Source organism: Uloborus diversus, chromosome 7, assembly GCF_026930045.1.
Source record: "Uloborus diversus isolate 005 chromosome 7, Udiv.v.3.1, whole genome shotgun sequence".
Taxonomy (NCBI): Eukaryota; Metazoa; Arthropoda; class Arachnida; order Araneae; family Uloboridae; genus Uloborus; species Uloborus diversus.
The window spans coordinates 91,135,944-91,163,722 of NC_072737.1; the positions used below are offsets into that span (position 1 = coordinate 91,135,944).

Consider the following 27,779-nt stretch of genomic DNA (forward strand, 5'->3'; position numbering starts at 1 on the left):
ATATTTACCATACTGGATTGTACAAAATGTAAGATCCTGACTTCTTGACTGTTGAAACCCTAAAACGATCTTTCAATATACTGTCCGACTAGCACAGCCAGAATTTTCTCATAGGGAGAGGATAGGCAAACAGTTCTTATCTTACTATCCTAGGATGTTAATAAACGACAAGACTAAGAGTTCAGGGGGGCGGGTTAACCCTCAAAATGCCCAGTGCTGCACCCTGCATTGTGATTGTGAAATAAATGTTCAAGCAATCTGAATTATAATTTACGCCGCAACAAATTTAGATAAATTAAAAACTCCTACACTTTTTTAGTTGCTAGAAAAAGAAGAAACGGAGCTTTTCTCAGAAACGCTATGTTTTTACTACTTAGCTCTCAAATTAAAATGAAACTAGTGAGATTGTTTACTTGCGTGACTTGGAGTCTAAAGTTAAAGCTTTTTTTTTCATTTGTCGACATTTTTTTTTCTTTTTTGATATATTTTGAAAGGAAATGATAGCATATTTCGCTCATTTGGAAGAAGAGTGCCCAATACAAAGAAATGAAATTTTACAGAAGCGTGTAAAGTTGAACTCTTCAGAAAATTTGCTGTGCTCTCCAGTGATTAATATTTGAACAAAATATGTCATTATTTTCCAAAGAAGATAACGTGAATTGAAGACTTTCAAGTGGAAAAAAAATTAAGAATTTCGTATTGTGGCACTCTTTTTCCAAACGAGCCACTTATCTAATGCATTTTGTAATTTAAGTACCAGGGCTGCCCATCTAAGGGGGGGGGGTCATAGCGCACTCTGCAACATTGAAATTTTTAGGAGGGGGGGTTGATGGGTATTTTTCACATTTAAGCGGGGGGGGGGGGTCTTGAGAGATTGAGGAGGGTGCACCCTTGCACTTAAGGGGGGGCACCCCTGCTTTCACCATTTTCATTGTGCATGATAGAATTGCAGCCACACTGAGAAATGCTTAACTTTTGCATTCAATGCCTGCAGATGAGTGAGCAAGATTGCTTTGGTTCTCCTAGTAGCTTTTCATCTGAAAATTAAATTACACTTGGTGAAACCATTACAAAGAGTATATGCAAATTTCTGAAACGTCACTCCTCAACTTTCAATGATTAGATTCATAGATGCAACCAAGCACGTCCTTTTCTAGAAAACATAAATTCAGAGGCCTCTCTAACTTTACAGAAGAAAGAAAACCTTATTCAGTTATCCTGTGGCGTTTCTCTAAACTTTATTTTTAACTAGTGGTACCCACACGGCTTTGCCCGTAGTAGAAAAAATGAGAAGGTCATTTGGTTCACCTGTATATTAACAAATAATGGATGATGAATTTCTTGCCAATTTTGCTGTTCATTTGCTTGCCTATGTTATGGTTCCACGTATGAAAATTTGGTAATTTACTCATCCACCGTATGATAATTTGCTTGGTAAAATGTTCTTAAACAATTGGAATAAAAAAAGGACAAAGTCGAATTTTCGAAAAATTGCTTTGAGGTGCACACCCTTATGCTACAAACTAGTTAGTGCCAAATTTCATGAAATTCAGCCAAATGGTCTAGGCGCTGTGCACGTCACAGACAGAGATGAAGGGATCCAGACATATATACTTTCATCTTTATTATTAGTAATGATAGTAAAGCATACAGTTGTTCTCTTAAAGCACATTTTCGGTTAATTTTACACAGAAAGATACGATTTTCAAGTTTTTAGCAAGTTTCAAATGCATTTTACAAGAGTTAGATGACTTAATTTATTGCTTAATATGAGACCAAATGAGTGATTTTAAGCATGCGATGAACCTCTTAGCCTGTTACTGGCCAACAGTCTCTCCCAAGTTTTTTTTCACCTAACCCTATCCTGTGCAATATGGCCCTCCATCCGTTCACTCCTATTACCAGGGTTCATACTCTATTTGAACGAAAAAATTCCATGACTTTTCCAAGACTTTTTCATGACTTCAATGAAAATTTTCATGACCTCGTTACACGAAGAGAATAGCACTATTTAATCTCAAACTTGGTAATATTTGGAATGAGCATTCAGCAAAAGGTGTATATGAATGCCACAGCCTCATTGAAGCACTTACTCGTAATGGAAAAAATATAAGTGCACACTTAAGAAACTAAACTATTCTTATTTGTCTTCATCATATAAATTTAAGTCGAGTAAAAACGCAGTGAAGCGAATATGATGATGCTTAAATGTCTGACATTTTTTTTTTTAAATAGGCAGAATGATATTGAATGGGAGAAAGGTTGAATGAGTCATCACTAAGTTTCAATAAATTTGCTTCAAAAGTTACCTTTTAGTGTCAACAGTGCCTTTAATCATCCACGTAACTTGACAGTATTTTGGTTCTTTAAACGACTAAGTTTTAAGCCATATAGTTTAGTTCTTTGTTTCTAAACTAGATCTTTTCTGAAAAAAAAAACATTCAGTAATGAATCAATCTTCTGATTCAAAAGTATATTTGTTTTGTTTACAAATTTGCATATTTTCAAATGCATATAAATTAATAGGTTCAGAAATTCCAGAACAAGTTTAATTCCAACAACTTGAACATTGAACATAGCAGTGGGTCGCCATGGATTAGTTTTGCGTGCCGTATGTTGGGCACTACTGTTTTAGAGAATTAGAATTCCTCTTTTTCTGTATCTATCGCCTGACTTAAGATCTATATTTTCTAAAACATTCAACAAATTAAGAAAACTCTGATAAATTTAATAATAAAGTCCTAACAAGTGATGGAATCAAACTCACATGCATTTGAATTGCTCTTTTTTTGAGTGGGCGTGGCAAAACTAAGAACGTGAACTTTTGCTACTACAGAGTATGAAACATAAGAAGTGTTGAAAATATCAGAAAATTCAAAATAAGTGATGTCAGTAAAATCACATCGCAAAAAATGGCAAGCGGCTGCGACAGAAGTGGATGCAATGAGATTTCAAAATTCAGATTTGATTTTTGGATCATTCAATTTTCCACTTTTAATAGCTTTTATGTACTGTACTGTTAAATCACTCAAGATTTCTAATGTTCCTTTAGCTACTGTTCCTTTCTCTTTGTCCAAGACATTTTTCTATGACTTGAAATTAATTTCCATGACTTTCAATGAAAATTTCAATTTTCCATGACTTTTCCAGGCCTGAAATTCTGTTATTTTTTTTCCATGACTTTCCAGGATTTCCATGACTCGTACGAACCCTGTATTACTTTTAAAAATCCCTTTCTATCCCATCCAGCCATTTGGCTGGGGGTCTTCTCTTCCACATTTTCCCTCAATGTTGGAGAAAGTGATTCTTTATGTGGAGAACGCATCTTCATATCGAAATATGCAGGCGTGCCTATCCCCCTAAGAGCAAGGGCAAATTCCTCCTAAATATTGCGAAGATCCTCCTAAAAGCAAGAGCAAAATACTCCTCAAAACAACCCCCTTAAAAATTTCAATGCCTCAGTCTGCGCCATGAAAGGGGTGGGCACCCCTGAAATATGTGACCCAACCACCTAATGCAGGACGCCTTTATAACCATTAAGAGATGTTGGATTCTCCAACTTTTTGTATACTTCATGGTTATAAGCTATTCTCCAACAGTTGTCTTGTTTTATTGGTGAAAAAATGTTTAAATTTTTTCTCTTAAAAATCAATAAATGGTCTTCTGCCCTGTTGAGAGCCCTAACCTCTTATTTAGTTTCAATTCAAGTCAAAGGAAACATTCCGTTTGGTATCCCTAAAAATTTCCCAAAAATGGATAATATTGAATCATTGAAGAGTAAAAAGACTTCATGAAGTATGTTTGTTACATTTGACAGGTATTAAAAATGTAATGAATTGAGACATTTGAAATACTATAGTTATACATTTCCAAATTGAGACATTTGGAAATGTATAACTATGGTATTTCAAACCTAACAGATAAATGGAATCTGAAAAACAATCTCAGAAACATTTAGAATTTGGTTGAATATCTGAATGAAAAATGCAGAATGTGTTCTTTCAATGCTATGTATAAGAAGGGGCTTCGAAATTAATTAGTTGAGTTCACAGTCATCAGTGAGCTGGAGAGCTTTTTTAAGTTTTCTTACAGCAAAGCCTATGCACTGTGATTTTGTTTTAGTATTATTTTGTATTTGAAAGTAAATACAGTTGGCTCTATGTTTAACAACACTCTATTTAACAATTTTCTCTATTTAAAGAACTTTTCACGGTCCCGGATGCTCCACTAGTTTTACAAGCATTCTATTTAAGGACACATTCTTCTTAAAAACGATTTTTTATGGTTCCTTGACAGTCATTAAACACAGAGTCAACTGTACCTGTTTACCATTGTTTGTACTGTTTTATTATATTTCCTTATAAATTATGATCGCTGAACTATAAGAGCACCAAACATTTGCTTTTCATTCGGATAAAATGTACAATTCCTGCACAGATTGCACAGCAATCTAAAAAAATCATGACGTACCTGGAGCATCAGTCTGACACCACTGCAGCGGAACTATCAACTACAAAGAATGATTGATTTATATTAATTATAAAATGGGGATTGTGCAAAAGATAAAGTGTAATTTTGTATCAAAACATAGTTTTTTGCTGAAATAAAAGGTATGCTTATGCCTGCTAATTTAAAGATTGGGTTTGCTTATTTTCCACTCTACACGGATTGCCTTTCGTCTCAGTTAGTGCGGATAAACGAAATTCTACTGTATTTGTAAGCATATTTGCTGTGTTCTTGCAAGGACTGATTCTTATTTTAAAGAATTACTGAATTTGTGCTGGACTCATAACGATACCGAAGCTGATTAAGTGCAGAACTTGATGTAAAATTTAAACTGTAAAACATAGAGCCAGACTTTGAAATATTTGGTCTACAAGGGTTTAATTATGAGATCCTTCAATGCTAACATATAATTACTAAAAATTAGTTGGTTAGTTGAAATAATTTTCTATCAATGTTTGTTCTCAGGTGTTTTCCAATTATGATTTAGTTTCTTGTTATTAAAATTGTGTAGTAGAGAAAAAAATTTGTTCCCCCAAATTTTACTGTTTTTTACCTGAAACTAACTTACCATGGCACAAGGAGTTCGTCAATGTCCTACTGATTTTAGAAGGGGTTTGCAAGGAGAAAAAGTTGGGAACCACTGCTTCAGATAAGATTCTAAGCCACAATTTGAAAAATTCAGATCTGATATAATTCCACAAGAGGAAAAATGAGATAGGCAAAACCACTGATCTAGTATTGAACGATATTTAAAATGCTTCTTAACCATTCAGATAAGCAGTTTACAAATTTTTGATCCAAAAGAATATTGGGGGAAAAAATTAAGGATTAGTAGTATAACAAAAATAATCGACATAAACAATTAAATACTTTATTGTAAATATGAAGTTTTTTTCATTCACCATTTTTTATCACAAGTACATATCAAAGAGAGATTCTGTAGTAATAAGATTTCCGACAGAACATCCTGAATGAGTGACCCAAATGTAAGGATATCATGTGCTCACAATTGGATATTTTCATCCAATGCCGAACACCATAATGTGACAGTCATGCATATATTTAATAATGTAATTTAATCAATACTGGTGAAATTAAATCTGTTTAATAGCAATAAAATAGAATCCATGTTAAGTTCCAAACATGATTCAAAACTTTATATTAATGCTGCCTTAACAAAAGGAATAGTTTCAACTGAAAATTAAATCATGCATATGAAAAAGTTTGTCAAATTTACAAATGAATCAAGTTCTTTATACCTTTAATATGTCTATAGACATTCTATTTAAAATTCTGCAAAAAAAAAAAAAACACTATTAGTTTAATTGAGGGACAATTTAAATTTTACCACAGTACTTAGAAAACCCAATCAGTTTGCAATTTGTTACAACATGACTTGCTCCAAAAGCTTACAAAAAGGCACATAGATCGCTGTAAAGCGATCCTCAGGAGTTCAGATTTGAATAGATAATTACACTGCTTCATAAAGGAAACACCTAGCTATAAAAGTTTCATTAAAATTACACATATATTATCAAATTTAAACTCATTGTTTTAAGTTACACTTGGATACTATAATGGTCATGTTAAAATATTTATTTTTAATAAGGTCAAAAATCTGTCAGTTTCTCATAGGAAACAGAGCAAATTTATGCCAAAAAATGGCAATAAAATACAAAAAAAAAAAAAAAAAAAGTGCGCGATGAATTTGATGGCAAAAAATATGCATAGTTCAAATAGAATTTTTAACACATTCGATAAGCTTTTCACAAAACAACTTTATCATGCATTTGCATTCAGTTTGATATGATAAAAACTAAATGTTTACAACCTTCTCAGGGGGAAAAAAACATGTTTTAAACAATTTAAAAAAAAGCCTTCTTTTCACATAAATTAGTATTTAGTAATCAAGAAATTTGTAAAACTATGTTTAAATATAAACAAAACTTTAAATATTTAAACAGGAACAAATGACCATAAATGCAAAAATAAGACCATTGATCCACAATACATAAATTCAACAAGTAAGCAACATTTTGGAATTTCATCAAATTCTTTGTATCAGTAGGGCATTCAAAAAAGCGAATGTTAAATGTAAATTCAGATGAAAACGAAAAAAAAAAAAAAATCAATGTAATGGAATGCAAAAAAAAAAAAAAAAAAATCCTGTTGCATGTAAATTATTTTTTATATACATATACCAAAATACTGGGATAGCCATTGTGCGTTAAATGGATAATCATTATCCCATATATAACATCAATAGTAGTGCTCATCAGCTATAAAATACACGTTTCAAGCTAGAAAACATTGACTAATAAAGTGATGAAAGAGAAAATAAATATCAAATATAAAAATTTATCAAACATAACAGAACATTAAAAATTTATATATAAAAATACAAATAAAAAAGGCGGCACTTCTATTTAAGCGTGCTACAAACAGAGTCCATGCATGTAAAAATACATTTGACAAATATAGTGAATTTAATCGTCTTTTCCATTTCAATTCATTTTAAAAATCTACTGATAACAACTTCCTTAAAAACACAGAATTGCACAATTTTTCATTAACACAGATAACAAGCATAAAAGGTAATTCAATCAGTTCAATTGGACATTGAAACATTCAATTTGATCACTACAAAAAATTACTTCTTCGATTGTTAGAATATACAATACGGGTGGGTTTCTTTGATCTGCGGACAAAAGGGGTCATTTCAGGGTGAAATGCCCCCCAATCTAAGTAGCGAGTTGAAGGTACTGGTTTCGGATTCAAAGATTGGTGTCCTTTATTTAGCACAGGATAAACAGATGTTTTCCTCTGACTATCAACCGCCTTGCGGCGACTTTTTTGCTTTTTCGCATAATCAAATGCATTCTAAAATTCAAAAATAAATTATTTCATTCTATGAAGTACATCAAATGCTACAAATATAACAAATCAATAATATTTTTGAGCTATATAAAAATAAAATCAGAATTTTACATTTCAAAAAGAAACGCATGCATAACAATGATAATTACTGTGAAACAGATGAAGTAAATCACTCACTTACATTACTTAGCACTATGAATTGGAAACTCTATGTAACAATTATCCTTGACATTTTTGGCATGAATATTTTTTTTTTAATTTTTTTCTTGATCTCCAAAAATATAGAAAAGTAACACAACCATTTATTGAATATTTCCACAGACTAAGCAGAGTTGAAAAATTCTCAAGACAAAAATTTTTGAAATGCAATTGGGTACATCACAATTATAGTTTTAAAGTAAATACATGTATTGAATAAAAAATTTTACTTTGTATGAAAAAACATGTTCCAAAACAGAAAATATAAATTAAGAGTGCTAAAAACTATGGCTAAAAAATTAAAATTATCATAAATCTCACATTACTTAAGAATACTTTATTTTTTTGCATTAGGAAATGAGTAGTAGCCCTCTCTTTAATATAATCCTATTTAAATTAAATAAAAAAGCTAATTTATAGGAACTTTTCCTAGCCCTGACTCATTCACTTATTACTTATTAACTTAACAGAAAACTTTTAGCCCCACATAAGATGTCCTTCATAAAAGTTGTCATATAAATTTTTGTCCAAGTTTCAGTTTTGGTATATAGCTTTTCTATAAGACTCGAATCCTATCAATATCCTAAGAATTTAGTTTGGGTCAGTGATCCTTGTCTGGAATAACTCATATTTTTTGCATTTGGCAGTGCTGCTTATAATAGCAGATGCATGAACTTTTGTTTTCTTGCTTTTAGCAACAGATGAAATTTTTTTTAGCTTAGCATGGCACAAAGACTTAACTTCTCGTAATGAATCCTGATTTAACCAGAACCCAGATTTAGTGAGAAAATCAAAGTTTTTGCTGGAACAATGTTAACTCTATGGGAGCATAACTCACTTTTAAAGCTAGCAATATTTTTGCAATTCATAAAATTTCTACCGACTTCCAACTCAGCGTAACCTTTTTTGGAAAAGATCCTTAAACATTCCAAAGTGAAACAAGAGTGATAAGTCATAAGTCCTAAAAACAAGAGATGATGTACCATTGAAAAACACCGGAATGACTGAGCTGGGGGTGTATTTCAGGTATTTCTGCCTTAGCCCTGGCTATAGGGCGGTAACTTACTGAAAATGATGTACCATTGTTAATGTTTTTTTTTCTTTTTGTTTTTTAATTTGTGAAGAAGTGAAACAGAAGAAAATTATACATTTATCGATGCTAATGTTATCACTTCTGGGAAGTGCAGAAAAATTCCAAACTTTTTCCGAATTCAGGGGTACAAATAATGTTTTTTGGGCCATGAGTATTCCTCAAGCAATAGTAACACAAGGAAGAGACAATAAGACATTCCAAGCAAATTGGCAAACTTTGTATAAATATAAAGAAACCAATCACACAAGAAAGTATGGATTTTTATGATTTTCTTTTCATGAGCATTCTGTTATTGCAAGCAAATATTATGGACTCTTTGAGCTCATTAAAAGCAAGTTTGACTGCACGAGAATTGCTGTTTTACAGGATAATTTAATGTATATTTTTGATTGATTAGTGAAACCCGTGTAAGTTGACCACCCGCAGTGCACTACTTTAGTGGTCAACTTAAACAGGTGGTCAACTTATAGAGGTTAATTTATATGATAAGGGCTAATTCTGTGCCTGAAAAATGCGGTCAACTTAGACAGGTGGTCAACTTCACAGGTTTTACTGTACCTTTGAAAATTAAAATAAACTATTGAAAGATTACATACATAAATGGACTACTGGATTTGGGATTAAATCATGGGAAAGGGTAAAAGTAAAAAACGGACTAAATTCTGCAAAAAGTGGATTTTCTATTGCTATGAAGTGTACGGACGATGATTTGTAATGGGATACCAATGAGGAAGTGGATATCAACTGTACTAATGCAGAGTAGCTCCGATGTGATGATCTTCCCAACTGCAAAACTGGAAATATTTGTTTCATTTATGTATTAATCTTCCCCAATTCCTCTGCCAAACGGGAAAGAACTAATCACAGGTTCTCCTTTGGTTGGCCCTTTGTATGGGGTATATGTTCTCCAAGACTTGGACTGTTTGTAGCTATATGAAAATCTATTTTCTTTGCCATGGTTATGAATGTAAACAGCTCCAAATGCTTATTTTTAGCATTTGCATACTAAGAACACCCTACAATTTCCCATAAAAAACCATACAAAGGCAACAACATGTATTTAAGAGAAAATAAGACATTAAATATGAGTTTACCTTAGCAATATGACTGTACACTCTAGTAGTTTTCTTTGATTTTTATTACCATTTTAAATTTTTAAATTTTAAAATGATTTTTTTTTTACAATTATGCAATTTTTAGTGAAATGTGTGTTCAATGCAAGCTTGTTCTATATATATATATATATATATATATATATATATATATATATATATATATATATAAATAATTAAAGTAAAACATAACATAAAACAAAATATAGCCTAAGATAGTATACATTGAAATAATTAAATTAATTTTCATTCTAATTTTAAGAAAAATAATTTATTTAACTCAACTTTTTATTTGGTAAGTTACCCCACTATAGCCAGGGCTAAGACAGAAATACATTAAATACACCGCCAGCTCAGTCAATTCCAGCCGAGGACTGCAATTTCGTGCTTATTAGCACTCATAAGCCCAGTATAGGAATGACTGAGCTGGAAAGGTTTTCCACCTCCAGCTCAGTCACTTCTATGCCAGGCTGATGAGTGCTAATAAGCACGAAATTGCAGTCCTCGGCTGGAATCGACTGAGCTGGCGGTGTATTTCAACTATTTATATCTGTTTATTTATTCATTTTAACACTCGGAAATTTGCAGATTCACTTTCAAAAATGATTTATTTCTGCATAGATTATTTAACAGTGTTAAATAAAACTTACTTGATGAAATGATTTCAAATGACTATCTTGAATGAAATAATTATCACTTAAATTTTCTTTATTGTCTTTAAATGAAGCAACAGTACAATAAGAGCCTTCATCTTCTCCAAACCTATTCAAATAAGGTACTTTAAATAAAAATATCAAAACACATTTCTTAATCTTCATACAATACGAACTACAAAAGTTACTTTAAAAAAAAATGATCTAATACACTGCTTTTAAGTAACTTCAGGCTTGGCAGTAGATTTCATGCTTGACACAAAGATCATCCTCAAATTGCTTTTCTTTTCCGTCCACTTCTTTGAAGCACAGCAGTGAAGTGGGTCTTGTATATCATGCTTTTAAGCTTTTTATTTTTACACATAACACCCATTGGAAATCCTCAAGAAAGGCATAGCCTTTGCATTGGGATAAGGGATTATATTTCAAGCTTCATGCCTATCCATAATACAATGCAAATATACTGTTTTCTTTTTCTTTTTTTAGCCTACTTTCCAAGTAAAAGTCAGAGAAAGAAGAAAAAAGCATGAAAGAAGGCTTAAGGCACCTTTAAATGTCACAAAAAGCAAAAAATTTTTTTTTTTTTGATATACAGTGAAACACTGTTTATATGTTTTTGAAGGGACTGTATGAAAAAGCGTACAAGTGAAAAAAACGTGTAATAGACAAACGTTAATCTGTATTCGACTCTGTAGGGATCAATTAAAAAAACATATAATTGAAAAAAACGTATAAAAGATAAACGTATAAACGGTGCTTCACTGTAATGTATTTATTTTAATAAACTTATATTTAATTATTTTTTTCATTTTGAAAGCCATTAAAGTTTTTTTTCCAATGGAAAAAATACAATGGTTGCTTTGTTTAAAAGGTGCTACCACTTTGTTTATTCCTTTTTATGCACCGATTTCTTTAGAAGAGTGAGGCATGTGTTATTTCTAGAAATAAGCTTAAAACGTTAAAAAGTTGTGTTTTAGCTAATTTTGAGAATGTTGATCAGATACTCGAAAGTTAATATTGTATACAAGAAAGTAAGCTCATTTAGTTCTGAACAGAACTTCTTGTTTTCCTTGAAATCCATAAGTTGTACTTATGCCAGGATTGAAGAGCTAAAAATGTTAAAATATGTTTTCTTTTTTGTTTCAAAATACAATGCTTCCAAACTCATATAAATTTGTTTTTGTGAAATAACCATAGTGCAAATCCATATCATAAATATAAGTTCTATGATCAAAGGATCAACATTTTAATTTGAACTAGGGATGCACCAAATAATCTGTTATCGGCCATTTTGCTGATTATTCATGATCGGCAAAGTTTTGCCAATAAATCCTCAGAGAAGAAATTTTTCTAATACTTTTTCAATATTTGAGTATTTTTTGAACAAGAAACTAAGATTAATAAATTTTTCAACAATAAATGAATATAATTTTCTGCAAGGTAAGTGTAATGTGCAGCATGAAAGTGTTCTTTCCAAATGTAAGACAAATGATACAAAATTTGCCTAAGACGAAATGAAGTATTGAAATCAATCCTCATAGCTTGTGTTCTAGCAACACTACTATGCAGAATTAAATCCGGGTACTTTCAAATTTAATGTAAAAATATGTATTTCAGGATTGTCAGTACAAGCTACTTCCGGTTGGTTATATGTATATCTCCTACTACACTAAATAATTCACTTTAGATAATTGTTTTCGTGTATTATTCAATTTGTAAAAATTTCATGCACATGCTATTAGTTTTTTTTAAACAAAAATTGATAGTTGAAGTTATGCATTTTTTTCTGTTTTGAATAAGTATGTGTATTTTTAATGTTGCAACATATTTCATAAGTAGATACTTTTCTCTATGCCCCATTTTTAGCTTGCTACTTTAAGATTACCTAATAGTTTTCATAAAGAATACGTCTTGGATTAAGTAGTTATTAATAACAAAAAGAAAAAAAAGCTGCTGCTGAATACAGACAATTACTAAAACTTGAATTTTCATGTCAGATTAACATAATGCAACTTTATTAACAAAAATATGAAAATTTACTCACAGAAACTGAATGAAATTTCAAAATATTATTTTGAAAAAAAACAAAAAAAAAAGATAATGGAGAAATTGTAGTATTAAAAATCTCCATGATCATGAATTGGCTGAATATCAATAGCTAATTTTTCGGTAATCGGCCAATTTGCTTATTGGCACATCAATAGTTCGAACGCGTCATTTTAACAAGTTACTTTAGAAAGACAACAAAAGAAATCACAATATACCAAGTTTGAAAGTTTTTTTAAAAAAAATTAAAACTTTCAAGAAAGTTAGTTCATTATTGAAGCAAAATTGAATTGAAGGCCATTGACGTATCGGCCCTCATTATTGAAGGCCAAGACAATATTTTGTCACTGGATCTTATTAAGCTCTCAACAATCCTGACGTCCACAAAGTTTTTTTTTTTTTTTTGATAACAATTTGTGTTTTAAACAACCCTGTTGGAATTTACTTTTGCATTATTTAGAACTTTTGCACATATTTAAAACAAATTATAATATGGAGGAGGGAGGGGGGACTTAATTTAAATTTTGGAATTAAAAAGAAATGAAAAATTAGACAAAGAAGTGTTTACCTTCTTACTACAGGATAATGTGATAAAAGTTAAAATTAGAGTTAACGGGTAAATAAATTAATAAAATAAAGCCTGAAATAAGTTGATTTAAGACAGCATAGATTTAAAAAAGTTACCAAATTACAAAATAATTGAAATTACTTACAGGATGCAAAAGCTTGAAAGCTCTAACAGACATGGGCATGACATTTTCGGCAAAGCACATGCTCAAAATTGGAATGTTTCAAAAAGAAAAAAGTTTTGACTTATCAAAATTAGAAATCATAGAAATTCAACAAACATAGAGCACATTTTGTTTAAAAGTTCCCAAAAATTATTCTTATTTATGATTTAAATAAGAATTTGCAAAATGAAAGTCATTTAGACCCTAGTAAGAAAGTAATTTTGCACAAAAGATTTGGAAGTATTAGATTGACTTCCATCACATGAATCATGTTGATCTATTTCAGTATTTGTTAAAAGGATAAATCAGTTTCTTGGCTTATGACTTGATTTAGTTTTGATGAGATTTTTGTAGTTTAATGTCATGTACAGAAATTAACACTATGGAGTATTTTCTTTATCTAGAAAACTTAAAATTTTCGAAAGACAACCGAGATTGATTTCTTTTTTTAAATAGGAAACAAAAAAATTTCAAATATGGAAACTAAAAAATACCTGCAGCAGACTTCTTTAGGGTCAACCCACAATGTTAGCTCAGGCGGCAGATGAAGATCTTGATAGCGCAATCCACACATTTGAGCTGCCCGCTCCAACACTGGATCTCTCCTCTCTCGGCCATTTACTCTGATACAGCGATACGCCTGACCCCAATACGGTTTCTCAGGAAACCAATGACCTTCAAATCTTTCTATTAAAACAGAACCAAGTGTAGCATGGAATATTTCCACCTAAATTGAAAAAGGAAAATACCATTGTTATTGCGCCAACTGTCTACAAAGTAAGGTAGGTCACTGCCAGAGCAATGTCTTCAACAGAGTTTTTAAAAATATATTGAATTAAACACTAGTTAGAAGTAAAGTTAGATGAAAGAAAGACATAAATTATTTGATGTTTTTAATTAAACTAACACAGCATTGACTTATTCACTGCAATAGGTCTTCCCTCATAAGAAAAAAAAATACTCACCTATTACTGTATTGATTCCAAAACACTTTCCAATAAGAGTTTTAGAGCACCATTTTAACTCTTACTTTCCATGAAGTTGATTTTTAAGTAAGAAAAAAATGGGGGGGGGGGGGTATAATAATCAGAAGAAAAAAAATTAAATTTGGTCACAAACTGATTATATTTTGACAGCTAACACTCATTTTTAGGAAATGGAAACACCTTTCAAGCTCTTTTCTACACTAAACGGTTGTGCATTTCTTATCAATTGATTGAGGGGCTCTTATCTCTTTCTCTCATGGTAGAAGTTTTAATGACCAACTACAACTGACCACTACACTTTATGAATAAAATGCAAGTGGTTGTAATACTCATTTTTTAAAACCTTAATAATTGAAAGAAAGTTTCCTTTCATATCTTACAGAACAAATGAATGAAATGTCACGTACACAAAACGTCATATTCTTCAACATGATCCCCCTCCCCTAAATGTTTGTATCTGCCCCATCATTCTTGCAGTGGCAGACATGATCTTTAATAGCAAAGTCTGTTACTGCTTGACAGAAAATCCTACAATAAACGTTTCCAGATGTTTTTATTATGACATTGAAATTATTTCAATTGTAAAGAAAAATTTTATTGTGTTTGAGCAGCTCAAAGTGTCTTAGCAACTGAAATTTTTTTGTAACATCCAGAGCCACCCAACATTAAGATTATGTGCCATATGTTTGCGAAACAAGGCCACCAAGAGCCACTTGTCAGTTCAGTACACTTCCCCCCCCCCTAAACGGGTCAAATTTATACTGATTCACACAGGGTTGTTTGGTTTAAAATAAAAATATAAAAAACCATGTGGTTTTTTTTTTTTTTTCAAAAATAGTTTTTTTAAAACCTTATTGTTTTCCCACATTTGTTTTTGTTAAACTGTGAGCTTTTAAAAGTGCTCAGCTTATTAACTTTAAGTGGAAGCTCAACCAGGACGTATGATACTTCTTGAAAAAACATATTTATCTTGTGCAACATCATGAAGAGCCAAATTTAAAAAGTAACTTGTTTATTATGGCTATGATATATACAATGACATGTTAAAGGAAATATTGAGAATACGCTCTTTACATTATTAAGTAGCTCATAATACTTTAAATGACTTCTGAATCTAACATTCTAAGTCAAAGTATGAAACGTTAAACATACTGAGCTATGATATTCATATCAAGAGCAGTAAGCCGAAACTATCGGCAAAAACGGACAGACTCAACTGAGCTGCCGAAAGAAACAACCAAGTCTGACTTGGGTTGAAATTGAAAGGGAAGAGAATGAAGCAAAGTGCCGGGAGCTTAAATGCTACTGGCAATTTGCATATTCTGCTGACGCGATCTTGTTGCAAGAAGGAATGAACGAATGAGAAAAAACCTAATGCAAATTAAGGTTGCCAACACTTCTGGAAAATAATTTACTTCCTTTCGTAACAGTTTTTATAAATTTTAAAAATTATTGCAAAGAGTAAAATCTAATTAATGCAAAGTAATTAACAATGTTTTATGCCTAAATTAGATTTAATAAATTTAGAAACTAATATTTTTTAAGGTAGTGCTAGTTTGCTAAATAATTTCTCTTTTTTTTTTTAAATCAATGCAGCTGTCCTGTTAGGTACATAAATATACAAGGCCAACTAAGTTTTTCTAAAATTACATGGAGAAAAAATCCAAGTTGTCCTTTTTTTATTCATTTAATTATCATTATTTCTCAGTCTTTTGCATTTCAAAATAATTCTAAAAGCATATTTCAAACAAAACTTTTTTTACTACTTAATTTGTTTGATTGCTTAAGATTTATTGAGATCAAAAATGATCCAAAAAGGAGGGAAGAAACTCCAACCAAAGAATTAAAATTGAACTTTTCATTGTATCTTATGATGGTTTTATGAAATCATTGAAACAAGCACTCTCTCTCACTACCCATCTAAAAGGAAAAATAACTGCCTTGTTGTGTCTAAACTTGCTATTCAAAAGCTCAATCTTCTACAGAAAACGAATGTGATGCTAATATACATTATCATCTTTCTTCCTAATGTTGAATGATATTACCTGAAGTCTATAGTACACAAGGTTGAGCATACGAGGCAGGCGCGGGAAATTTGCTATTCCTCATTTTGGTTCTTACTGTGAATATATGTTGTATTATGATTTGTACACTATGTATTTCTGTGTTTTTCACTATTGTTCCTGGCAAATCACCTGCTTCATGTTATATATAAAAAAAAATACAGTAAGCACATTTGCATATTAATTACTTGTGTGAAATACTTCTTTACAAGGGCAAAAACCTGTTGCAGGTCTTGGCTGCTTAGCTTGCTTCTCCCAACTCAAACAATGTGCAGCAACTCGCTGCCAGTTTTTAATATTTTAAGTTTTTAAGTCAATTTTAATATCCATCCACCTTGTTTCCCTTTGTTCAGGATCCCATGGGACTCTTGAATGTGTAAGCTCTGGTCGGGTTATTTTCCGGGCTTCTCCAGCTGTGGCCGAATCATCTTAATCTGTTACTTCGGATGACTTAAGTTTTTTGAGGAATCACTTTTTATTTTGAAGTTCAAGAACCCTACTAGGAAATAAAACCGAAATTGTTAAGATTAAAATCTAAAAACTACAATTTTCGAGCGATCTTAAAAAACCTACCCGCTTTGGGCCACCCTCTCCTATTTAGATTACAAGAACCAATCAGTAAATACAGGTATCCCTCGTATAACATGGTTAATTCGTGCTGTGTAGTATCGAAACCCTGTTATACGAGACTTTTTTTATAAATGGTTTTCTAACCTAATTAATCATGTACATAATGTCATGTACATAAATCATGTCAATGTGGGCCATGTTATATGGAAACCATGTTCCGTGTTATATTGAAACCGTGTTATGCAAGACCTTGAAATAATGTAAATCAAGGAATGTGTATCGTGTTATATCGAAACCAATATATAAGGTGACAATTTTATAATAGCTGAAACTTCGGCTCAATAGAACATATAAACGAAAACTGAAAACTAGAACATACAAAGACGTACTGATTTAAAAATAAGAGTTGTTATAAACGATAAAACTTAATCATTTTACATACCTTAAATTAAAACTGTTATGCACAACAAGAAGAAACTTAATCCACTTTTTTTTCTGTACTAAGAACAAAACGCATTCTATAAGAAACAATATCTGAGCTTTTCTGTAGCAATGAAGTTCGTCTGAGCAACAACAACAAAACAAAGTTTAAAATAAAATAAATAGAATCATTCTATTTATTTTATTTCACAATTTGTTTCAACTACATTTTTCATGTTTGCCAAATTTAGCTTACGTTTAATCCTAATGTTTGTAATCCTCTTAGGATGCATTGGGAACAAAATAATATTCACCTTTTTGCTTTTAGAACACTGATGAGAAAAATCAAGTACGTATGTAATTTAAAAGTTAAAAGTTATTGTTATACAGGGAAACCAAACTTTTGAACTTAACACAGCAATTTTTTGTAAAAGTTTCATAAAAACAAAATAAAAACTTATTACAGTTATTATCATACATTTTTTAACAGTATATTGAACAAAAATTGAATTCTTTCTTGTAAAATTCTTGTTACATCAAAACCATGTAGTTATGAATTAGAGTTTTGTACCGTGTAATATCGAAATCGTGTTGTAGAAGTACTGTGTTGTACGAGGGACGCCTGTATTGCAGTAAATACAAATTGATTAGATTACACCCCTTTAGTTTTAGCATACTTTTGGACAGTTTAAGACAGTTTCGGACCCTTTTGATGCAGGGTTTAAGCTGAGTTTAAAACTTCTTTAGCAAAAAAGCTAAAGTTAGAAAAAAAAGTTTAGCAAAATGCTAAAACATCGACATTTAATGAAGCCCAAAAATTCATTTATTCGGAGGTCAGATTGCAAATAAAGACTCAGTACTGGCTGTTGAACTTAATAGTAATTGAAACATTTTCTGAACTAAGAATTGTAATATGATTAAGTTGAGTATCGCCGTTCTTGTTTAACAATCTCTCGGATCATGCTTCATGCATAGTTTTTTTTTTTTTTAATTCTTTATTTCTGTACTTTTTTATTTGAGCAAAAAAGCGAAAACGCCTTGTTTTATTTTCGCAATTTAAATGGATTTTTCGCATTTTGCGAAAAATGCGACCGTAGCGGAAACCCTGTTTTGATGGTAAAAACCACCTGTCCTGTCGTAAACAAATTTCGGACAGTCTAAAACCCAGCCCTGATTTGAACATGCAAATCCTTTCAAAAGCATGATCTTTTACACAAAAGGGGTTATGTTAATAGGGAAGTTTTCGATTTTTCAATTTTATTTTTATATGATACAGTAACATGTATGAACATCATAGGTGAAAAAAAATTTGAAATACAATAAGTAGTTTTTTTTAAATTAATTTTTAAAGTTCAAGCGATTCTGACGTCAAATGGTACAGGAAGTGACGTCATACGCTCTTCTGCCGCGGGAGAAGCCAAAGGACGTGCAGTTGGCTACGAAGACGAAGTGTAAAGGCTTACCTCCTCGCATTTCTGGAACATTAAACCTCTCATCCTCTCAGAAATATTCGAATATCATTATTGATGTTACTTGAGGAAGATTATTAAATTGTGCTTTAACAAATGCAGCTTCCATAGTGTGTTCAAAAGGATTATTGAATTTCTAAAAAATAAAAATATTAGCACGCTCAAAATGTCCGTAGCGAAAACAAGGGATCTTCGGCGGAAGGCTGCCCATTAGTGCTCTGTGACGTAAGCTCGTGACGTTTCAGAAGAGGTCACTTTTGCAGGTGGATTTTTCAAAATGCATTAAAAATCAATCATGGTGTTTTAAAATTCGGCAATGGCGAATTTTTCAGTTTTGAGGGTCAATTAACAATATCCAATAGTCAAAATATGAATACTTAATAGGTTGTAACTTTCCTATTGAAGAGGGCAGTGTTACCATGAACCTTTGTCTTATACATGTTGATAGTGAGGTCCATGTTTGTGGCTGAGATTTCAATATGCACTGTAAAAAAAGAGTTGCATTTTTTATCTTTTTAGTTCTAAAAAGTAACAACTTGACCATTGTTACTTGATCCCCCCCCCCCTTTTATTTAATTATTTGTCATGTGTCTTAAACTTAAAAAAAAAAAAATTAAACTCTAATTTGAATTCCGAAACTTTGAATTCAAATTATGTTTTTTGCAATCACGAGTTGCGACAAGACTCTACTGGTTAGAGTTATTGTTTCTAGAAATGGCTCCCTCCGTCCCTCCTCCTGGGTGCTTACGTGTATATAGTTGTGTGTGTATGTGTGTAGGCTTACGTGTGTTCACGTAGGCGTGTGTATGTGTGTAAAGGCGTGCGCATGTAGGAGAGTGTGTATGAGCATGCGTGTGTAGGACATGGACGCCACCGCCCAGCAAAAGTGGATTCCGGGGGACAGTGCTCAGGACCAGCCGCGCCGCCGCCGGTGGTGCTGCAGGCCTGGTCCAAGCTGAAAAAGGAACCACAACGCCAAGGACAGTCAAATGAAAGCAATAAGCAATCGTGATTGCTCAATAAGTGCTTTGGAGAATGTACTTGTCACAGATATTGAATTCAATGCCTTTTTAACTATTCCGTACTTCAGAATAACTTTTTTTCAGAAAAGATTTTAGTTTCAGATTTTAGGGTGGAATAGCTCTTCATTGTTATACTCTTGGGTGGATACAAGGGAGGGACGATGGTGTCGATGGCGGATCACCACTTCCTTGAGGGACTCTGCCGGCATTTTTTCGACACTGAAGCTCTAACAGTGTTTTTAAGACAATTTTCGATGAATTGAAGGGAGCTCCGTAGTGTTAATGTTTCAGAACTAATGTCTTAAAAATGCAATTATGAGCAATCTATGGTGAAGTTAGGAGAAAAAAATGAGGCTTGGAACTCTTCACTCCCAAAATTTTGAAATAGGGGCTCTAAAAACGGAATTTTATCATTGGGGAGTTAAGCAGAGAGGAGGTTCAGAGCCTTGCAAGATTTTGCAAAACTGAATCTTAAAAACACGATTCTAAATCATCTTGGGTAACGTTAGAGGAAGGAATAAAGTTCTAGAACTTCCCTCTGTTAATTTTTCAAAATTTTTTGCAGTTCCAGAAACGCATTTTTAAATGATGTTAGATGATTTTATAGAGAGAGGATTTGGAAACTCCCCTCTGTAATTTTTCCAAAATTGAAGCTTTAAAACAATTTCCCCCTTCTCCTGAAGAGAATTCCTGGATCTCTTCTTGATTATACTTCAATTTTTAAATATAATAAATACCCTGTTATGTTTTGACAGGCATAAAGGTCTGATTGATTATTTATCAATTAGAGAGGTATTTAGAGTGGCATTAACTTTGATAGCTGAAATATTGGCTTTTTCCAAAAAGCATTATCAGAGGAGCTACTGAACTGATAGGAAGTAAAAGTGTACAACACAATATTCTAAAAGAAATATTTACACATTGTGTTTTTAATTCATTAAATGAAAATGTATTATTTCCCATATTATATTTGTCTACAAAACCTCATTCCAAGTGCAACTATATTCTCCCCAAACGCCACTGCATAAAGGCGCTCATAAGACTTATGTACAACAGAGCCAAACAGGCTTGGCGCAGGCCTGCTTATATCTGCACTTTTTGTATCCCCAATAGACAAAGCAATCAGAGCAAAAAAATAATTTTTTTTTTAAATTATGAAAACAGAAAATATCCATGTAACTCTTATTAAAAAAAATAATGATGCCAAATTTTTACCTTTCAAAGAACTGTTTTGATCCCAATATAATAAAAGAAGTCTCATGTATGAATGGTGGACGAATCAATAAACATTAATTTTTATAACAGTCTTCATTATTAAAATGTATTAAAAGAGTATTTTTACACTGAGGCTTTTAATTAAAATGATTTTTTTTTCTTCGATAAAAAAATTGTTTCTGAATGCATTAAACCAGGGGAAATATCGTCTACTATGGAAAACATAATGATTTTCTTAAAACCTAATTGTTCTGTTTCTATAATTGTTGTCACTTATACATTAGGTAAATACATTACATGTAATTTTTTTTTAAATCTTTAAGCACAATATGCATCGATGATTTTAAAGTGATTCATTTGTAGATACTTTAAAATACTTAGCACGCTTAAGAATGAGCAATTTTAATTTGAGTAACACAGTAAATTATTTCTCTCATTACTTATACCAAGGTCCATTTACATATTGTATTTTTTATAATAGTTAAAGATTGTCAAACAATATTCTCCTATAGAAATTCCTACGTATGAGGAAATGAAATTACCAGATTTTACCCTTAATTATTCAATTGCAAAAAAAATAGGTACAAATATAAATATTAAACATTCCTTAACTATTAATTCATAAAATCTTCCATGATTTTCCTAAAATAAAATGGTTTTATCTTACAAATAGTGTTTAACTCAAAATAACCTGGTTTAAATGAAAAAAAACTTTTTTTAGGGTGGAGGGAAGGGGTTTAAAAAAAAAAACTTTTACCAGCCCTGGTTTTGCAGCTGGGCACCTAGTTTTGAACTAGGCTGACAAGGCCTCTCCTGGGCTTTGAAAAAGTAACCTGATGTAACATCTGGAATAACATGAAATCCGGGAGTAACAGTTACGAGGATTGACCATAAACAGTAATCTTACGATTATTCACGGGTGGCCTATCTTCGGGACGGATTATCTGCGATCTTTCAGTTTCAAAGAAATTTTTTTGCTACAGATGTGATACCCCCCCCCCCCCCCATTTGGCGACATCCCATTTTTTGCACAAAATTGAAATATTTTTCTCGCCAATGAGGCGATAATTTTTTAAGCATGGCATCTTTGGCGAAACTTACCTGTGTTTGGCAACCCAAAGGCAATCTCAGATCTGTTCAAACTTGTTTACTTGGGTTGTTTACTCGGTTTTATGCAGGAGATACACGTGTTGTTTCGTGCAATATACCTTACAGGAAAGCTTATTTTGTTGTTAGTTTAAATTCAGTATTGTGTTTTGAAATAAAAACATTAGAAAATGTCAGTTTCTTCAAACTTGAACGTTAATTAAAAGTTAACTCCAACCTGGTGTGTATCTGTAACGTGCCATTGTCATATGATGTATTGTTTTAGACTGAGTGTGAGGATTTATACCATAAAAAGGTAAGTTCAAAAAAAAAAACTCTCACTTCTGAAATTCTTTGATTTTACAAATCCTTGAGGGGTTCTTGTAGTTTTTAACTTTATTTTTACTGTATGTAAATTAATTTTTACAGAAATAGTACAGTTATTTTGTTCTAAAAGTTAATTTTTATCGATGCCAACGAATTATTTAGACATTCTATTAACGTGCCTCCTTTAGGTACTGAATTTCTGAAAATAAGTTGACTCCAGCATTTAATAAAAATATAAAGGTGTTATTTTATGTAAAATATAATAGGTATTTTGAAAGCATGTCTGGATAGCAGATAAATGTATGGTATTTTTGTATTGTTTATGTTTAGGATGTTCTGTTGAGACATTTCTACTTTTCATACATCAAAATTTGAGTAACTAAGCACTTTTTTGGCTGAAATAGTTATTGATTTTGGGGATGTTTTCCGTTTTAAACATCGCAATTTGAATCGCTTTGCTCTTTTTTAGCAGAGTATGAGAAAAGTTTTTGTTCGATGGAATGCATGTTGGAAAATAGCTTTTATTTCTATTGGTACATATTTCATTGATGAGCTGTTATAGTAATTTGTCAATTTAAGCATTTTAAATACTTTCTAGTAATTGTTCTTTGTGTACAAAAACTTTCTAGTTTCTGGTATATTTGAAGCGTATATTCGTGATGTTTTTTGTTGTGGTTTTATGTTGTTTTTATATATATTGTGTTCTGAAGTGCATTGATCATGTTTTTTATCTGATTTTTTCCTGTTGGCGCTAAAAAAGCATTGCTAAGAACGATGTATGACATATGTCGTCATACAAAAGAACAAAACAACAAGAACAAAATTTATTTTTAGAAGATATTTCTATTGCTTTCTTCCTTCTCTCTTCCAATGGTATTAAACCTTTTAAGGTCACCAAAATCTTCACTATTTCTTAATCTTCACTATTTAATGATTTTTAGACCAACTCTACTTACTGATTTTTAGCTTTATACTTAAAGGGGTTTTATCTATACTCAGTATAAAAAGATCATATAATATAAAAATGCACAAATTTGCAGGAAATTGCATACACTATACCATTTGATTTTACGAGGAATCCTGTTTCAATGCAAAAGAAGCGAGTTAAAAGTTGAAAAGACGACCAAGTTGTATCAAGGTTGTTATTATTAGTGTATGTGGGGAGGGGGAGGACAATTTAATAACACAGTTATGACAGGAACTGATATTCGCTATTTACCTTAAGAAGCAAGTATAATTACCTGGTCTGGAGTTAGGTCTTTACTTTTCCCCATCAAATCTGTTAAGAAAGTCACAGCAGCACAAATTTCTTCCTTCATACTTCAATGAACTGAGGTAGTTATCAAATTGAGAGATAATCATATGCAGAATGATATGAAAACTTCATAGAAAAAAAATACATCATTTATTTGTTAGCAATATAAAATTCTAAAATAAATATTGAAAAACAAACTGGAATTAGTTTCTGACAAAGCAAATGTTTTTAAAATCAAAAATTGCAGCAAGGTAATTACTTGCTTGTTCATAAGAGTTATCATTTCCCATAAAATAGAATCCCCCCCCCCCCATTTTTATTCATATTAAAATGATACATAAAGAACTCATGGATCAACTTTTAATTAAGACTTTTTAAGTTGACAGAATAGTAATGTGGTCGAAGTATGTTTTCCAACATCTGGGAGCCTCATTCATTCCAAGATCCCTATTAAAACATGAAAATCCAGCCAAATAAATAGGTTGGGCTACAAAAAACCATTAAAAGTTTCATTAAATTACAAAATAATTTCTCAACTCCATCATTTATCTTCAGTCTCACTAGGCGACTACATTATCAACATCATTCATAATTGAATCTTATATTTCAAAAACCATCTAAGGGACAAAATATCAAAAAATGCGTTTTTGGTGGTACTGTACAATTTAAAGGTAAATACATCTTTTAGTGCAGAAATAATCTAGGTTCCATATCGGCAATATTATTTGGCAGCCTTGAAAATAATCCGTTTATTTGAGAAAAAACCCAGGCAGCAGATTCTTTCTGTGGTAAATTTCACTCGTGAAGAATGGCATCACCTGTTTTGTGACTTGCTCTTTTGTTCCTTTGGGGAAGGTTATTTAACTTTTATTTTACCAAGGTTATTTTAAACGTTTGGATTTTACTTTTAGCTAAACATTTTTGTAGGATAAACAAATTTTAAAATTTATCGGGTTTTGCACAGTCAGATTTTTGGTTTTAGGTCCCAATCAAAAAAAAAAAAAAAAAGATAGACGATATGAAAAAGTTGATGGAATCCACTGTTGGGTATGAACAATTCTATGACACTATCATCCAATGGCCAACAACTGACAAAGAGTTGCCAGAAGCTGAATAAGTGAATAAGGCCAGATCTTTGTATATAGACATACTGTAGAGTGTAGTCTAAGTAATTTTTTGATTTAGGGCATAGTAAAAATTCTTTTTCATACTTAAGTATGTTTGTTACTAACCTATGACAGCAAAACAGGTAAAAATTAATGGTTTTACTTAATTTCAATAATGGTTTAAAAAAAAAAAACCTTTGAGTACACTCATTTATTGCAGAAACCAGGTAAATTTTTTCAAAAATTTATAACTCAAAAACTTTAAGGATTTTTTTTTTTTTTAAACTGATTATCCCAATAGCATGTTTTTGATTTGGTAAAAAAAAATATATTTGGAGGAAACTAGACCCTGTTTAAACCAGGGTTGGCTTTTAGCCGGCAGAAACTAGTTTTTGCCCTGCCAGTGGCAGAAACTGGTTATAACCGGTAAAAACCGGCAGAAACTGGCAAAAACTAGAAAATGTTTTTAATAGCTCTAATAATTACTTAATGACAGGCAATTAAGTAAAATAAAACATATAACTCCATTTCGTCATTGCAAAAACTTAATATAATAGTTATTTAATAATTAGTGTACAAATATGTTAAATAACAAGACAGACATTTCCAAAGCAAAGTAAAATGTATCATAGTTGAAATTGCTATGTGTTAGAAATTTTAGCCTTGTAATGTTATAAGTAACAAATTTTTCAGTTTGTTTATAATTATTTTGTTTGCATTCAATATAAAGTGTAATATATAAAATATTTAAACAAATACAGATTTTTTTTATTTCATTAAACTCTAAAATTCAGGAACTTGTCATTTTACACTTAATATAACAGAATAAAGCCATTCTCAAAGAGCTCCTGCTGCTGCAACTTACTGTGCTGATTTAGCAAACAATGCAATAATAGAGCTTGAAACGAAATATGACTGCAAAGTATTATCTCTAGTAACTGATAATGAACTCAAGATGGAGTTAATGAGGAAAATTATTGAAGAAGAAATGCCATCTGTTACAACTTATGGGTGTTCAGCTTGTTACTTAAATCTTCTTGGACTAGATATCACACCAGATTCTCTCATTAAACATGTGGTTTCAGTCCAGAAATATTTCAGAAACTATCACAGGCAAGGAGCTTGACTAAAGAGTATCCAAAAGCTGTGAAACCACATATATCTTGTAATAGACGGTGGAATAGCTAGGTGGACTGCTTAGAGTCGTTTATGAAGAATCGCCCATATTATTTACAAATACTAGAAGAACAGGAAGGTGATATTCATGACAAAGGTATTGTTCAGATTATAAATAATCAGATGAATCACAAAGAAGTTACACTTGCTGCTGCAGATAAAACCGGTTGCTATTGCTCTGGATTCAGTTCAAAAAGAGAACTGCTCAATTGCAGAGGCTTGCAATGTTTGTATTCGTTTAACAAAAGACGCTCTTATGTGTGCTTTTGAGAAGGAAGTGATGCACAGATTTATTCAAGCAGTTACTGATAACCATTTACTCGTCTATATGCTCCATCCAAAATATTTGGGAGTAAATTTATCATGTAATCAAGAAGAAAGTGCCCGAACTTTACTCGCAAATATTAACCCTGATTATGTACCTTATACTATAGCTTTACAAAACAAATTGACCCCTTTTCCCGAAACCTATTTTTCCAATCAAGTTGTAACAACTACTCCAGCTATCGCATGGTGGTTCAATTTGAAAAAATGTGATATAGATGAAAGTTTTGAGAATCTTGCTTCTTTTTTGATGATACTGCCTGCTAGTTCTGCTGGGATTGAAAGAATCTTCGCAAATTTCTCCTTTGTGCACAACAAATTGAGAAATTGTTTAGGTTTAGAAACTTCGTCAAAACTTGTTTTTTGTTAAGGTTGCTGCAGTGTGAAAACAATGTAAAATTTGATTTAAATAGTGATAGTGTTGTAAATAAATTGTGTTTGGGTTAATATGTAATTATTTTTCTTATACATTTTCTATTGTATGTCAGGAATTGCATTTATGTCATTTTTTGAGTTTCTGCCAGTTTCTGCTATAAATGTGGCAGAAAAGGGTTTTTGCCATGCCGGTTTTAACCGGTTTCTACCAGTGGTTTTTACCGCCTCAGCAGAAACCTGCCAACCCTGGTTTAAACTGCAAAATAGTTTTTTTTTTAGTTTTCCAAAAGTTGAAAAAAGTGCATTTAGGTGGTTTCTAAAATAAACAATTCAATTATACCGTATCCTAGCTTTTCAGGTTTAAATAAAACAGCAAACTTTTGAAAATTTAGATTTTTCAAATAACTGCAGAACAAATTGAAATATGCTCTCAAAACTTGTATGTGTTGCGAACAAAGACGTTAATACTAACACATTAAAAGCAAAATTTTATAATGATACTTAATAAGTTGGTTCAATGCATTTATATGTGCGTCTTTTTTTTTTGTAGCCTATTTACAATACAGCAAGGGTCATCAGTTTTACTTTTGAGCTTCAAAATACAAATAATAATATTGAGGGCTTATTTGGTTAGCCGCAAGGATTTAACTACCGAAAACATTCAAAGAAAATTTCACTGTCGTCAATAAAACAAATATGGGTTACATACATATACAACGATTAGTAAACAATAATGACTGAAAAAATTTTGAGAACAACTTGAAGCATTTTTTAACCTACTAAATGAAACACGCTTTTAAAATTTATTTATAAAAATAGAAAATCACAATTCAGTTGAAAATAAACATAGGTAACATGAATTTATAACCATCCCCTTATAATTTTCAAGTAACCTAATTTTGTCTCAATATACAACTACATTATATTTTGATTCAAATATTTATATCCGAGTTCATAATAAAAGAATAAAACATCTGAAGAAAGCCAATATGTTTACTTGAGATGCGGTAATGCTTAAAGGTGATGATTTTGAAACGAAAACGAAGCACAGATCACAACACAAACATTCAATTTACATTAAATTAATTACTTCTAAGGAAGAAAGAAAGAGGAAGGAAGAAACGAAATTTTATTACGCAATAGCTTCTGTTCTGTTGCCAAAAAAAAAA

General features: G+C 31.5%; 1 protein-coding gene across 1 annotated transcript; it reads right to left on the reverse strand.

Annotated features, from left to right (window-relative positions):
- Positions 1-6,420: 6,420 nt before the first annotated feature.
- LOC129226421 (protein BTG4-like) lies at positions 6,421-27,718 on the reverse strand. The gene is made up of 5 exons (XM_054861020.1): positions 27,608-27,718; positions 23,616-23,755; positions 13,711-13,943; positions 10,437-10,548; positions 6,421-7,386 (listed from the first exon to the last, which is right to left on the reverse strand). Exons 2-5 carry the CDS (start codon positions 23,691-23,693, stop codon positions 7,147-7,149), a joined length of 663 nt encoding a protein of 220 aa, XP_054716995.1. The 5' UTR covers positions 23,694-23,755; positions 27,608-27,718; the 3' UTR covers positions 6,421-7,146.
- Positions 27,719-27,779: the final 61 nt, after the last annotated feature.

Coding starts and splice junctions, on each gene's coding strand:
- LOC129226421 (XM_054861020.1), bottom strand. CDS start 23,693: ATGAAGGAAGAAATTTGTGCTGCTGTGACTTTCTTAACAGATTTGATG. Junction 13,944..23,615: donor AAGACCTAACTCCAGACCAG/GTAATTATACTT, acceptor TTTTCAATTTAG/GTGGAAATATTCCATGCTAC. Junction 10,549..13,710: donor CCTAAAGAAGTCTGCTGCAG/GTATTTTTTAGT, acceptor TTATTTGAATAG/GTTTGGAGAAGATGAAGGCT.